This window comes from Daphnia carinata, chromosome 2, assembly GCF_022539665.2.
Source record: "Daphnia carinata strain CSIRO-1 chromosome 2, CSIRO_AGI_Dcar_HiC_V3, whole genome shotgun sequence".
Lineage (NCBI taxonomy): Eukaryota > Metazoa > Arthropoda > Branchiopoda > Diplostraca > Daphniidae > Daphnia > Daphnia carinata.
This window is the reverse complement of record NC_081332.1, coordinates 5,278,721-5,291,616: the sequence shown is the minus strand read 5'-3', so window position 1 is coordinate 5,291,616 and position 12,896 is coordinate 5,278,721. Positions and strand designations below refer to the sequence as shown.

Here is a 12,896-nt window from a genome sequence, read left to right as displayed (position 1 = left end):
AGATGACGGGCGAGCTCGAGATACGTTCTTAAGCAATAACAAATGTACGGTTCCAGATAAACCTAATGTAGCTTTTCAGAGTAAAGTGCTGCGAGCTAACAAAAGTTATCAAAAATATCTCAGCTGACGCAACGTTTATCTAGCATCGAACGTGTTTTTCATAGCACTTTAATCTTTCAAGACTTTAGTGACTTTTGGCCTATTTTCGGTATTTAAAAAATTTACCGTTTCTTTCTGTAACCCTTGTAACGAATTCCAGGAAAGAAACAATCATCTGCTAGAAGATTCGGCAACTAGGAATCGTTATTTGATGAAATGAAGCGTTCTATTACTAAATTAAATTTTTGCAATTGATCAGGTTAAGGATGTTTCATTTTTACAATTTGTATAGATTCCTAACAGTGACCTACAATTTTCTAGGTTATTTCCAGAAGAAGGAATGGCAAGTAGACCACCACCACCAACTTCACCTTTCCAGTTAACATTTGGAAGGTACAGCATTGTGAAATCCACTTTGTTAACTGCATAATTTACTTTATATTATAGTCCTACTTGGAGATTCCAAATTCAGCAAGGAAACAGTCAGCAACTTGTACTGTCACAATGGCTACAAGGTCAGAGATTGCCAGCACGGCAGAGAGAAAGTTTAACACAGCCCAGTGGTCAAGGACAACCAGCCACTAACATTGAAACCGCTGTAGACATATCTAGTTCAGACAGTCCCATTTTGAACCAGTCACCTTCAAATGCGCACACCCTTCCCAGTTCTCCTACAACCCAACCAGCAACCAATGTGTCAACTAATCCCTTCTCAGCTATCAACCTATTTCTGGAACAGAATCCAGAGATGTATGGTGTTCTGCAAACACTTCTGACTTACATTCCTTTTTTAATTCTAATTTTATTTAAGGAAATTTACAAACACACCTCAGGTACATAAATCACTTGTTGTTAAATAGCTGATATTTTTTTATCCAATTTAAATTAATGTTTCAGATATACTTGTTATTTTGGCATTGGTTGTGACTTTTATCCATGCTGATAGGACTGTACAGAGAGAAGTTGCTAAACAAGGCAAAAGGGAACTGAAACCCTTGGGAATAATAACCGTAAACATTGTTGCCTGCACCTTACTAGTGCACTTCCTGTGCGGTGACAGTGAATTTTACCACAGGTTTGTTATCAAAGAAATCTGTTTAATTAGTGGTATAACTCATAAAAGTTGCTTACTTCGACTAGCCTTTTGGTTTTCCCGCCGAATTCTGCGCCGCTGTCATTGGCCAATTTGCTTTGGGTCGTGACGACAACTGATCATATCCTGAAACTTTTTACAGTCTTTTTAAAAGGACTGCTAGTTTCGTTTCCACTAGGATTTTTTCCTATTTCACACCGGGTATGAAACTTAAAGCATTTGTTGGTTACTTGTCGGTTTAGAATCTCTCGATTCATATTGCGTTCAGGGGAAATATTTCGCCTTCGTTGAAAGATCGTCTCACCTTTACCGAGCCCTAGCTGCAGTCCCACCATGGATTCACTACCTTCTAACCAGTCAATCAAGTGAAAATTCAAGCTTGTATTATTACGATACCCTCATTGGAGTCTGCCTGTGTGGGATTTATTTGACCTGCAAAGCTTATAGGGCTGTCAAACTTGTAACCAAATGGAAGCTCTCAGTGTCAAAACTTTTTCAAAGCACAGTAAGCTTATGTCTTCTAAAACTTGTCTTGCTAAAATTTATTCCTGTTATTTTGGTCATTCATCTAGTGCTATGGAAGCCTTCCTACCAATGAACAACTACAAGATGCAGGCCCAATGTGCCCCATTTGTCATGATAGCTACCGAAAGCCTACGTTCCTTTCTTGCAAACATATATTCTGCGAGGATTGCCTGTCGATGTGGCTGGATAGGGAGAGAACATGCCCGATGTGTCGTTCAACGGTCGCCGAAGATCCCAAATGGAAAGATGGCAGTACCTCATATCTTGTCCAGCTTTTCTGACTTGCTTACAGGGCCCATACCTTAACATAGATGCCTCCTATTATATATTGTATTGTATAAATTGGTTTCCAATTTTCGTGACAAAAATGTTATTGAGATCGACTCTTTCAAACCTGATACTGCAGACCATAAAAAAAACCAATGCAAAATTATGTTTCGCTGTTTTTAATTTTCCTATTTATCTTTCATCCTTTATTTTGGGTTTTTATTTCACCGGACAAAGTTAAGATCGCAAACGTGATAATGTCATAACTTGTGATATGTTAAGAGGGATAATACAGCTTTTCAACATAGATGTCGTGACTTTGGCTGACTTTGTTTTGCCTAAACCACATACCAGCCAGACGACCTTAACAAGTACTGTACCTTAGAGTTCGTATACGATTCCTCTGATCCGAGTTAAATCCTGGTACAAGAAAAAAAAATATTCTTTAGTTGTACTTCTAATCTCCGATGGCGAGAGACGAAACAGACGATGTGTTACCGGATAAGGACGTAGCCAAAGAGTTCTACGCGAAGTATGAACCCAAAGAGATCCTTGGAAGGTGCATTCAACCATATCACGCTTAACGCTACAATTACGTCTTTAAACGACCAAGTTATTCTTTACAGAGGCGTTAGTTCAACAGTTAGAAGATGCGTTGAAAAAGAAACAGGAAGAGAGTATGCCTGTAAAATTATGGACATAAATGGTGATCCATCAGAAACTGAAGGACCTGCCATGAGAGAATCTACCTTACGGGAAATTGCCATTTTACGAAGAGTAGCAGGACATCCTTACATAAGTAAAAAATAAAAAAATAGAAAAATGCAAAACACACAACTTTAATACCAAGATCTTTTATAGTTGAACTTCATGATGTGTTTGAATCGGAAACCTTCATATTTCTTGTTTTTGAGCTGTGCCGAAATGGAGAGCTTTTTGACTACCTCACCAGTGTTGTTACTCTCTCTGAGAAGAAAACAAAGTATACCTTTCTTGTTATATTATTTGGTAATGTTTGCATTATGAATTTTGTGTACAGGTATATTATGAAACAATTGTTTGAAGCCCTACAACATGTTCACAGAATGAACATTGTACATCGTGATCTTAAGCCAGAAAACATTCTTTTAGATGACAATTTGAATGTAAAATTAACAGATTTTGGCTTTGCAAGGATACTTCAACCTGGAGAAAAGTTGTTTGGTAAATTTTATTCTTAAATTTTAGCCAAACACTATTTTGATCATTAATCAAACATCAATAGAGTTGGTTGGTACACCAGGATACCTTGCCCCTGAGCTTCTGAAGTCAAATATGTTTGAGGGATTTGATGGCTACAGCAAGGAAGTTGATATGTGAGATCTTACCAAATAATGAAATAAAATTTTATTTTTTATTAATGCCTACAATCTGATATGTTAGGTGGGCGTGTGGAGTCATCATGTTTACCCTGTAAGTTATATAATTAGGATAGCTCATGTCGGTTTGGTAGCAAAATACTGATGATATTTTTACAGACTGATTGGCTGCCCCCCATTTTGGCATCGGAAGCAAATGATAATGCTTCGCAATATTATGGAGGGCCGTTATAGCTTTACTTCCCCCGAGTGGGATGATATCACAGGTATTTTTCTATTCTTTTATTTTATTCACTTTTTTGTTTTTAAAACTTTAACGCATTCGAAATTTATCGGCCAGATGCTCCTAAAGATCTCATCTCTAAGCTCCTCATTCTTGACCCCAAGCGACGTCTCACAGTGGACGAAGCACTTAAACACGAATTTTTCCAAGTTCTCGTAAGTTATGTGTCTAGCTTTGCCATTTATCCATGTTATCATTAGTAATAATTAGTTAAATGCCCCCTGCATCCTTCGACTCCACTGTCCCGTGTTGTCGCTTTTTGGCTTAACGAGTTTGAAAGAAGTAGAATCAAGCTTGCGTTTTCTCTCCCCATGCGGAAAGCTTTCCCCATCCATGTAGTGCAATAAAATAGCCTGTAGAAACGCGTTTTCGGCTTTTCCGCGTTTAATAACGGAAATCGTCAGTGTCTAGCATGTATAGGCCCTTCCTTTATTTTCTTCTTTTTTATTTTTGTGCATCAGTTACCACTAAACTTATTGTCAATTTGAAAATTGATCGTCGTCGTATTACGTAACTCATTAGGATTGTGTGAAGTACTTTCACTAATTTATTCTTGTTGCCCACCTCGAACCAAAAAAACAAACAAAAAATCAACATGCGCTGCATTTGCCTGCTGTGTTCTTTTGTGGGGATTTGTGGTGGCAGCGACCCGATGATTTCAGCATTCTTTCTTCGTCGACTGGGTTAGCAGCACCTGGAACGACCGTGAGTTCCTACTTCTTCAGACTCTCCTCCCAACTGTGTTTTTGATCAAAATAATACCCGCCGTGAAACCTGGAACGTTAGCTGTGTCACTTGCCTTTCGCTAAGACCACTTAACGACCAATGTTTTCCATCATAAGATTTTTTAAAAATGTTATTTATCTTATTATAGTAATTTGGTTGTTTCGCATTGTCTGTCTATTATTGTCTAATTTATCTTTGTGTTATTGACAGCACTACCATGGTCGAGTATTTAACGCACGTCGGATGTTCCGCTTCGGTATTTTATGCGTTCAGTCAATGGTCCGCATCCGACGGTTGAAATTGACTCCTGAACCTCTGTCCATCATGGTCGCTCGCCGTGATCCTTATCGCATGAAAGCAGTTCGAAAGGTAACAATCTAAACAGCGTCTTCTTGAACATTCTGCACCAATGCAAATGGCTTTTGGTTTTTGAACGAATATCGAATTCGGTTTAGGTGATCGATGCCTGTGCGTTCCGAGTGTACGCGCATTGGGTGAAGAAAGGCGAAGGCCAAAATCGAGCCGCTCTCTTTGAACACCACCCTAAAATTGAATTAAAACACCTATATCTATCAAATCTTAATCAAAATCGACCTTAACCGAAATTTGACCTTTCTACCTTCCTGCCAGGGACGTTTTTTTTTTTTTTAGGTTGTTTAATTAAATGTGTGAAATAGAATTTACTTACGGAGATGTAGTATTGACAATGTTGTGCACTCGGATTTTCAAATTCCTAACTGTAACCAAATTATTCTCTTCATTTACTATTGATTTTCTCACAGCTCTGTATACAGAATTATTTAACATTTTCTCTTCGTTTTTCATGCGAAATGACTTCACACACAAAAAAGAATACAGTAAAATGTATTTATCTCCCCTAGTGTGTTCACACCTGCCTGTTGTGTTTTGTCGCACGTTATAAGATTACTAAAACTGAACCTCCCGTAGATCACTAGTAATAAATTGTCAATTTAAAATTGATTTCTCTCATTATGCGTGAGTCTGCTGTTGCAATTTGCCTGTTATGTGATTTTTAAATGAGAAAAATAAAATTCACGAGTAGTCAAGCAATGGAACGCTTACCCCTAAAAACTGGAAATCTTCCATCTTTCACTTGAGTTTTAGTACACATTGATTTTATGGCCTTGTGGCGCAATGGATAACGCGCTTGACTACGGATCAAGAGATTCCAGGTTCGATCCCTGGCAGGGTCGTATATCAAATTTTGGCTGTATTTTTCCTATTGGAGTCGAAAAGTTTTTGTTTTACCATAGAATTCAAAGAAGTGTTGATTAAGAAAGAATGTTTTTACCGACAAATTCTTTTTAGTTACTACCATTGGAACTCAATTAAACTGCAAGAAATTTTTACCTTCTGCTAACGCTTGTACAATGGAAAATCTTGTTTTCAACTGGTTTCTTACCTCCTATTTTTTTTTTATTTACCAAGGCCTCAAATTATTAGCAAAAAAGCTAAAAAAATGTGCATATCAATGCCAAAACGATTGATGATAAACACGTGACTCATTAGGGGTTTGTACACTCCGCCGGGCTGTGAAACGAGGCCGCAAAATTACGTGAAGCCGGAAGGATTAATCTGATGATGTGTGGCGTCAGTCACGTTAAAAAGTCGTAGTACTAGTATGAGATATCGTGAGAGCACATTAGTCACCAATCGGGTCAAGAACATGGAGTTTGATGGCAAAATTGCCCTTCCCTTTGTCTGTTGTATTGCTTGATGTGATTTCTGCTGAGGTAATTTAGTTTTAGCCAAAATTTGAAATAGTATACTCTACGACGGATAGATGGCGTAGGAATTCGTATTTTCACAACAATGTAAAACAAAATGGTTACGAAAGAGTTAGACCTGCATCAGACAAGCAAAGCAATTTTTATCCTTCTCCTTCAGGCTATCTCGAAAAATTATCGTATGTTCGTTGGAGGATTCACGACCGCCGGCCTGTCATGTTTTCCCATAGTTAACCACCAAATATTAAGCGAGGCTTTCACCATTCGCCTTGGGCTGGACAACGTGAAAACAAAGAATTCCGGGGGAGACAGCCCGTGATGGTCAGTGGCATCGAACAAAAACAGCTAATTTCATTTCGCCTAGCTACACGATGTTTTACATCTCGTGCTTTGGGTTGGATCAATTCATATTTTTGTTTTCCTCCGTCAAAAACAGGCAAGTTCCCAAATGATAGTAATCTGCAATTTTCCAGATGAGAACCACACGTTGAAGCTGAAGATGACGCCCATATCCAGCAATCAAGGCTAAACTTGTTCTGGCTTTTTTTTTTTTTTTTTTTTTCCTGTACTTGCTGATTATTTTTAAAACGGCGAACTTCTTCACGAAAAGAATTCCTTAGCCTGAGGATTTTGTTGCTGAAAAATTAGCATGGCAACATTTTTGTCGCACATTTTCAGTTTCTCGTGGTCATAAATTTGCGAATTAAAATGTTTTAAATAATTCATTTTGCTTAAAAGGTTAGGGATAGCATACAATCCCCCAAGCTCTCCTAATTCGTTGGTGAATAAAAAAAAAACGAGGAAAAAAACACGTCTCGTTTGCATAATTTTGCAGACGAAAAATGAATCGTGTCATTTTGAAACGAGAAGGAAATTCAGAGCTATGATTAAGCTTCATCATCTTTTTTTTTCTCTCTTTCAGGTTGGATTACCATCGTCAAAAGAACGTTTGAAATCAAGGAAATCCTAAGCCCTAATTTCGAAACTCGACAGCATAGAAAGACTAAACAATTGTCAGCGGTTTGGCTGCAACTACTGACAACTGGAGACACCCAGAACAGTCGCAATGGTTCAAATGCCAACATCTGACCTTTGCGGTCTTGACAAGGTAAGAAAAACTAAACAAAAAAATTGAGAAACAACAAGTTGTTTTCGAGGTTGCACATCCTACACAAATGCAGCCAGATTCTTTCTGGAAAGCACAGAAAGAGAAATAACCTTAAAAGAAAAGGAGAAGACGCGTACGGTGGAGGGATGAATAAGAAGTGCATTGGTACCTATAGCCCTTTCAAATGTAAAGGTCAAGGTTCCGGCGCAACCGGTTGCTGCGGATGAGGATCACACGCGTTTTCCCTTTCGTTGCATTACGACCAGGTATAATATGTAATGATGATAATATACGACCAAGAAGAACTTTGGCCCCCCCCCTCTTTCTTCTAGACTATCCCGATTTATGTGTTGGCCTCTTTGGGGGTGTCTGGCGTTCATTTCCCTTTCCAGTTCTTAAGGCAACAGCTCCTCAAGTTCCATAATCATAGAGAACTGGCGACGATGGAAGACACTGTTCTTCTTTTTTTATGGTTTTTTTTTAAAACACCTTGAGCGTCCCCCCCTCAATGAGAAGTTTGAAAATGAGAGTGAGAGTCTCTTTGCGGGAACAAAAAAAAAACAACGAAATAAGATTGAAATCAACTCTTTTTTTTTTCTTCCAAAAAAAAAATTGTGGAAGGAAAGAAATATATACGTAAAACAAAACACATGCCTTACGGCCATCTTGAGATGATAACCGAGAGGTAAGTTCCATTAACCTTCAGGTTTTGCCAGCGCTTCTTGCCCAAGTTCAACAGGATATGTTTTGTATTTTTTTTTTTTTATTGTTTGTTCCTTTTAGTTTTTTTCCAGAAAAAAAAGAGCGACGATTGCTGCGATAAACTAAAAGAAAATTTTTTATTCAGTGTCCCCCCCGCGAAAAAACCAAACAGCACGTCCGAATGTGTCCAGGAAAAGGGAAACGTGTTGCACGTGGAGCCGAAAGCTGTAAGAGAAATTGTTTTCTTCTCGCTAAAAAAAAAAACAGGTGAAAAAAAAATTGTTTGATATTTTTTTTTGTTGTTTTCGATGCAATCCGTCATTTCCCCGTTGTTGGCGGTTCATACGATCAACACAAGCGATTTAAAACAACGCGTTTTTCCACTTCACGCGTTGCGCGGGATGAACGAACTTGCGCAACGTTATATGATCTTTTTTTTTCTTCGTGCACACGCAGAGAAAAATGTACATTGTCTTTTATAGAGTTCTATTATCGAACAAAAGCGAATTAAAATCGCAAAGAAAAAAAAAGAACCCAATTGTTGACTTAAAAGAATTGGCATTCTTCTTTTTTATTTAAAAAAAAAAAAAACGTGGCCTAAAAATAGACAAATTTAATGAAGGGGTATGCATATGTTACTTGTAAGTGGCTATTGTTGTCCTGTGTGCATCTCACGGACTTAATGTTATTCGACAAAAAACTTCTTCCGACAGTCTTCTTAAGTCACAACGTGACGAGCCCATCATAAACCGCCCGCAATGCACCTAATTGTCTCCGGGATACTTTTCATTGTTATATGATGATGATGATACCCTCAACCCCCCCCATAGATAAAATTTCCCTTTCTTTTTTTTGTACGTTCAGTAGTCGTATTATAAACATGTATATACAAGGCTATATACATGTCTCGCCTAATGTCCAGTTCATATATGATCTCTAATGTGGCGCCGTGCAAAATGTCACTGAACCTTTTTGCTTTTTGTTTTCTTCGTGCATCAAACTACCTTTAATTATCTAACAAAATCGCCTGTGTCTATTCCACAGTCATTTTTTTTTTAACCCCATACAGACTCAGCAGAAAAAGAAAAAAAAAACAATCGGAGGTAAATGGCCTTCGGATTGTTTGTCGGCAAATTACTAGAAATTACACCGGCGGTAGAAGAAAAGAAATGTTTTCTTTTCTTTTTCAAAAAAATATAAATCCGTCCATTTGATGTACTCCCACGTTATTCATTCAATTAATTTAGATGTTTAAACTTTCGCTTTTATTTTTTTTTTTTTTTCTATACAGGTACTGACGTTGAAAACAGACGTGTTTGTACGTGCTTTCCTATCCGTGAGATCGTTCCCATCGTCTGTACAAAACGACGCATCATTTTGTGTACGTTCGCTTATACGGTAGAACGATAGATCTAATGCACAAGGAATTTTGTTTTGTTTCATCATTTTCGGCAGATTGACTGGAAACGAAGGGATCGTTAACCTCAACGAAAGAGACTTCAACGCACAAAAGACACTCACGCAAGTACGTTTCGTTGTCGTCCTTGGTGATTTAATGCAATCAGTTGGTCATGCGCAGTCCATCGCAATCTCTATTTCACGGTGGGCGACTCTCCACGACCATAACAACACATGTCGATGCGACGGCCGATGTCCCTGCAAGCTTGACGATGCAGCAACGAATTCAATCAAATCATCTCGGACGTGCATTTTACCTTGGCACGCAAAACAAAACAAAAAAAAATCTACTCTGATTTTTTTTTTTTTTTTTTCTGAAGGGGGAAACGTATTTACGGATGGATTGGTCCGCCGACGAAAGTTATGCGAGTCGTGCGTGACTGATGACTAGAAAAAAAAAAAAAAGGAACCGTCCGGAAACTTTTCTTTTTATTTTTCTTGGTAAGGTACAATGAGTTCTTTAATTTATTAGAGGAACTGTACAACAACAAAAATGACCGGCACTAATCACGAGATTTTTTTATTTTGGTGTTGTCTCCCCCCCCCTTCATCCTTGTCTCTAAAGGCGGTTATCGGTTAGATTTACAATCTGATGAATTAGATTTCCACCACACCAAAAAATTGCTGACGTGATTTTCTTTTATTAAAAAAAAAAGAAGGGACGAATGTTACATAAGATCACGACGAAAGAAAGGGCTTCACTGCGGTAAGGGAAGTACGCTTAAATTCTAGAAGCTTCTAACTATAAATGAATAAAAATTCTGCGAAAATGAAATTTTTTTTTTTTGCAGTCAACTAGTGAAAGTATTGAATGTTTGCCTTTTCAAAAAAAAAAAAAAAAGAAACAATAATAATTCGTTTTCTTTTTTATTCCAAAAGGGTTGGGCTCTATTTGCAACCGAGGCCGCTGCCGGGCCATTCCTGACGGATGACCTCACCTTCTTGCACCAGGCAGAGTCATACCGTTTTCTTTTTTCAACATCCACGTATGCACCAATATCATTTTCTTGTTCAATACCATAAAAGTTCCGTTGGCTTCGTTAGCGGTTAACAGTTTTTTTTTTTTTTGTTTTTAGATTTTCTAAACGTATAAAACGACACCTCGTTTAGTTTTTGACGCGCATCATATTCTTCCCGTCTTTAATCGCTCTCCTTCTTTTTTTCCAGGTAACGATGAACGTACTCGAATGTAAAGCCTATTGCGTCATTCTGTTGTGCACGTTTTGTCCCGTTTAATATTATTAACTTGCACTGCGCTCGATTACTCAAGTGAATCGAATTTCCCCCTTCTTTTTTTTTTTTTTATCAAGAGTTCAGTAGCTTTTCTTTCGTATTTTTGATGTACCTTGTTAAACACTAAAACTCGTAAGGCTCACAATTTCATGCACGGACAAGAGAGGGGACAGAGGACAGCCATTTGGGATCGTCAATAAAAATGAAACACAATTTTGTTATTTTAGGCCTCACGTTTTCTCTTTCATTTGAAAGAGAAAAAAAAACGAAGGTGTCCCGTGTCACGGCCCTTTGCACGTTCACTGGAGACGCCCTTCGACTATGCTCATCATCTCAATTGTGCACCGAAGGCCATTTGCAAATGAACTCTTGTACTGTGTGGGCCGTTCTTTCTTACCATCTTCTTCTTCTTGTATTTTTCTTTAAACTAGTGATGAAAGATCCTGCTCTTCACGGTGAGCTCACCATTTAGATGCTGGGAAACGAACGTCACCGGCATTGACACATGCAAACGTGGCGGAGGCGGCCAGTCAAAAACACTCGGGGCATTTACCTGTGCAATCCAATAGGTCCTTTACATTTTAGTGGATGTACGTGGGTATAGAAATGAAAATAAAAACGCAAAGGGGGAGGTGTTGAAAGGCGGTGTGGTAACTTACGTAAATATAAAAAGCATGTAATTTATTTAAACATTTCGATTTAGTATAAGTAGGGGTTGGGAATCTATGGTTTTTTACGATGATATTTCTAACAATCGCTATTCGATTTTGGTGTATTTAAAAGATGTTGGTGTATAGAAAAAAGGGGAAAAAGATAAACCACCCCCTAAACACAGCTGTGTGCTTCTATTTTTTTTTTTTTTTATGTAGAAGCATTAAACTTTCTTTTGATTTCCATGAAAAATAAAGTGGATTTCCATTTTCGTGTCGTCTCCTGGGCCGAGGGGGAAGAAACCCCCCATCACTTTCGTTTTTTCTTTTTATATATTTTTCTCTGTTTCCACTTTCGTTACCACCCCCCTGACGTTGTAAGAATTTGAATGAGATTCTTCTTTTTGTATAACCTTGGAAAAAAAAAAAATTCTCTTTTATGTAGGTTTCGTGTGTTGATGTAGATACACATAAGAAGATGAAGCCTGTAGATGGTGAATTATGATTCTCATCGCTTTAACGATTTGCCCTTGGATTTTAACACAATCAACACGAAAAATCCAGTGTGAAAAAAAATCAGAGTGTCTAATAATGTTTTAGAAGGTTACATCCAATTTTGGTCTTGCATTGCAATCTTGGCCGAATGTGTGTGACTGCCAACAAAAAGTTGGTAACAATCAAAGTTTACAAATCGCTAAATCATGACGATTTTTCGTGAAAGAAAATTTACCTCGACATAAAAAAAAAAAAGAATTTTGCGTTTTTTTTTTTTTTGTTCCAGTGAATCCAGGAACTGCGTTTATATATAATGTGGCACACGAACTCAATATCGAACGTTCATCTCCGCCGTCTACCGGAGCACATGTAACCTACATTCTCCCGCGGTACTTTTAAGGACATGTGCTATTCAGTTGGCAGCCGCTGTATTCAAATTGTATTGAATCGAAGCTCACCACTTTTTTATACTTGCAGGAGATTTTTGAAAGTGAATTCTTTTTTTTTCTTTTTTCCCACTCTTTTTCACGTTACGTATTGCTTCTGTGCTGTTTCTGGTTTTCCCGAATTGTGCACACATCAAGTGAACGCCCAAGCGAAAACGAAAAAGGTCAGGGCGGACTCCACACATGCGGTGCTATTATAAACATGGAAAGCTTTTCATTAAAAAAAAAATGATAACATTTTAGTCTTTTTATTTTTGAAAAAAGAAAAATCTATTGCTTTAAAGAATTATTTCTTATGTATTTTATTTTACGTTCCATTTCTTTTTTAGCTCCGGAAATAACAAGGATTGGGAAGAAGTGGGGGGGGGGGGAGATTTGCATCGGAAAGTATTTTCTTCTTTCCCTTTTTGGTTCTTAATTTTCAAAGAAATAAAAGAAGAAGAAGATTGGAGTTGTTGCGTACCGACCAATAAGGACACACTATTGCGTCACGTGACTCGTCGAGGAACCCGAAAAAAAAGAAGGAAGAGGAAAGAAAAAAAAAAAAGGAGAAACAGAAAGAAGAAGAAAGAAAAAGAATAATAAATAAAAAAAAAAAAAAAAAAAAAAAAAAAAGGACGCAAGCCAAGCCTGACTCACACACCTGTCTCCCACTCTCCTCCGCGCCGTGGCGCTCGTTCGTTCTTCTTTTATTTTATTTTATTT

The 12,896-nt window shown here is 37.8% G+C and overlaps 3 protein-coding genes, 1 long non-coding RNA gene and 1 other non-coding gene across 7 annotated transcripts in view; 4 read left to right on the top strand and 1 right to left on the bottom strand.

Moving 5' to 3' along the window:
* The window catches only part of LOC130686611 (hydroxyproline dehydrogenase-like), a 95,773-nt gene that overhangs the window by 8,737 nt on the left and 74,140 nt on the right, over positions 1 to 12,896 (bottom strand). The gene's annotated exons all lie outside the window — the stretch shown is intronic.
* LOC130686618 (RING finger and transmembrane domain-containing protein 2-like) lies at positions 92 to 2,071 on the top strand. Of its 2 annotated transcripts, none has more exons than XM_057509742.2 (7): positions 92 to 358; positions 432 to 492; positions 547 to 932; positions 997 to 1,174; positions 1,240 to 1,393; positions 1,461 to 1,697; positions 1,765 to 2,071. In XM_057509742.2, the coding sequence occupies exons 2-7, from the start codon at positions 440 to 442 to the stop codon at positions 1,996 to 1,998; spliced, it is 1,242 nt and encodes a 413-aa protein (XP_057365725.1). In that variant the 5' UTR covers positions 92 to 358; positions 432 to 439; the 3' UTR covers positions 1,999 to 2,071. The 2 variants fall into 2 exon arrangements, with proteins under 2 accessions (XP_057365725.1, XP_057365724.1); XM_057509741.2 differs by having other exon boundaries at positions 421 to 492.
* Positions 2,354 to 5,192, top strand: LOC130686619 (phosphorylase b kinase gamma catalytic chain, skeletal muscle/heart isoform-like). 2 transcript variants are annotated; one of them, XM_057509743.2, is made up of 11 exons: positions 2,354 to 2,543; positions 2,611 to 2,783; positions 2,846 to 2,966; positions 3,024 to 3,187; positions 3,249 to 3,339; positions 3,407 to 3,436; positions 3,502 to 3,608; positions 3,683 to 3,780; positions 4,271 to 4,330; positions 4,562 to 4,720; positions 4,807 to 5,192. In XM_057509743.2, the coding sequence occupies exons 1-11, from the start codon at positions 2,452 to 2,454 to the stop codon at positions 4,948 to 4,950; spliced, it is 1,239 nt and encodes a 412-aa protein (XP_057365726.1). In that variant the 5' UTR covers positions 2,354 to 2,451; the 3' UTR covers positions 4,951 to 5,192. The 2 variants fall into 2 exon arrangements, with proteins under 2 accessions (XP_057365726.1, XP_057365727.1); XM_057509744.2 differs by lacking the exon at positions 4,271 to 4,330.
* Positions 5,493 to 5,565, top strand: Trnar-acg (transfer RNA arginine (anticodon ACG)). Its single transcript has one exon. It is a non-coding gene; the product is annotated as a tRNA-Arg (tRNA).
* Positions 9,197 to 11,430, top strand: LOC130686685 (uncharacterized). Its single transcript, XR_008999950.2, has 6 exons — positions 9,197 to 9,290; positions 9,365 to 9,808; positions 9,933 to 10,073; positions 10,247 to 10,353; positions 10,444 to 10,534; positions 10,828 to 11,430. It is a non-coding gene; the product is annotated as an uncharacterized LOC130686685 (long non-coding RNA).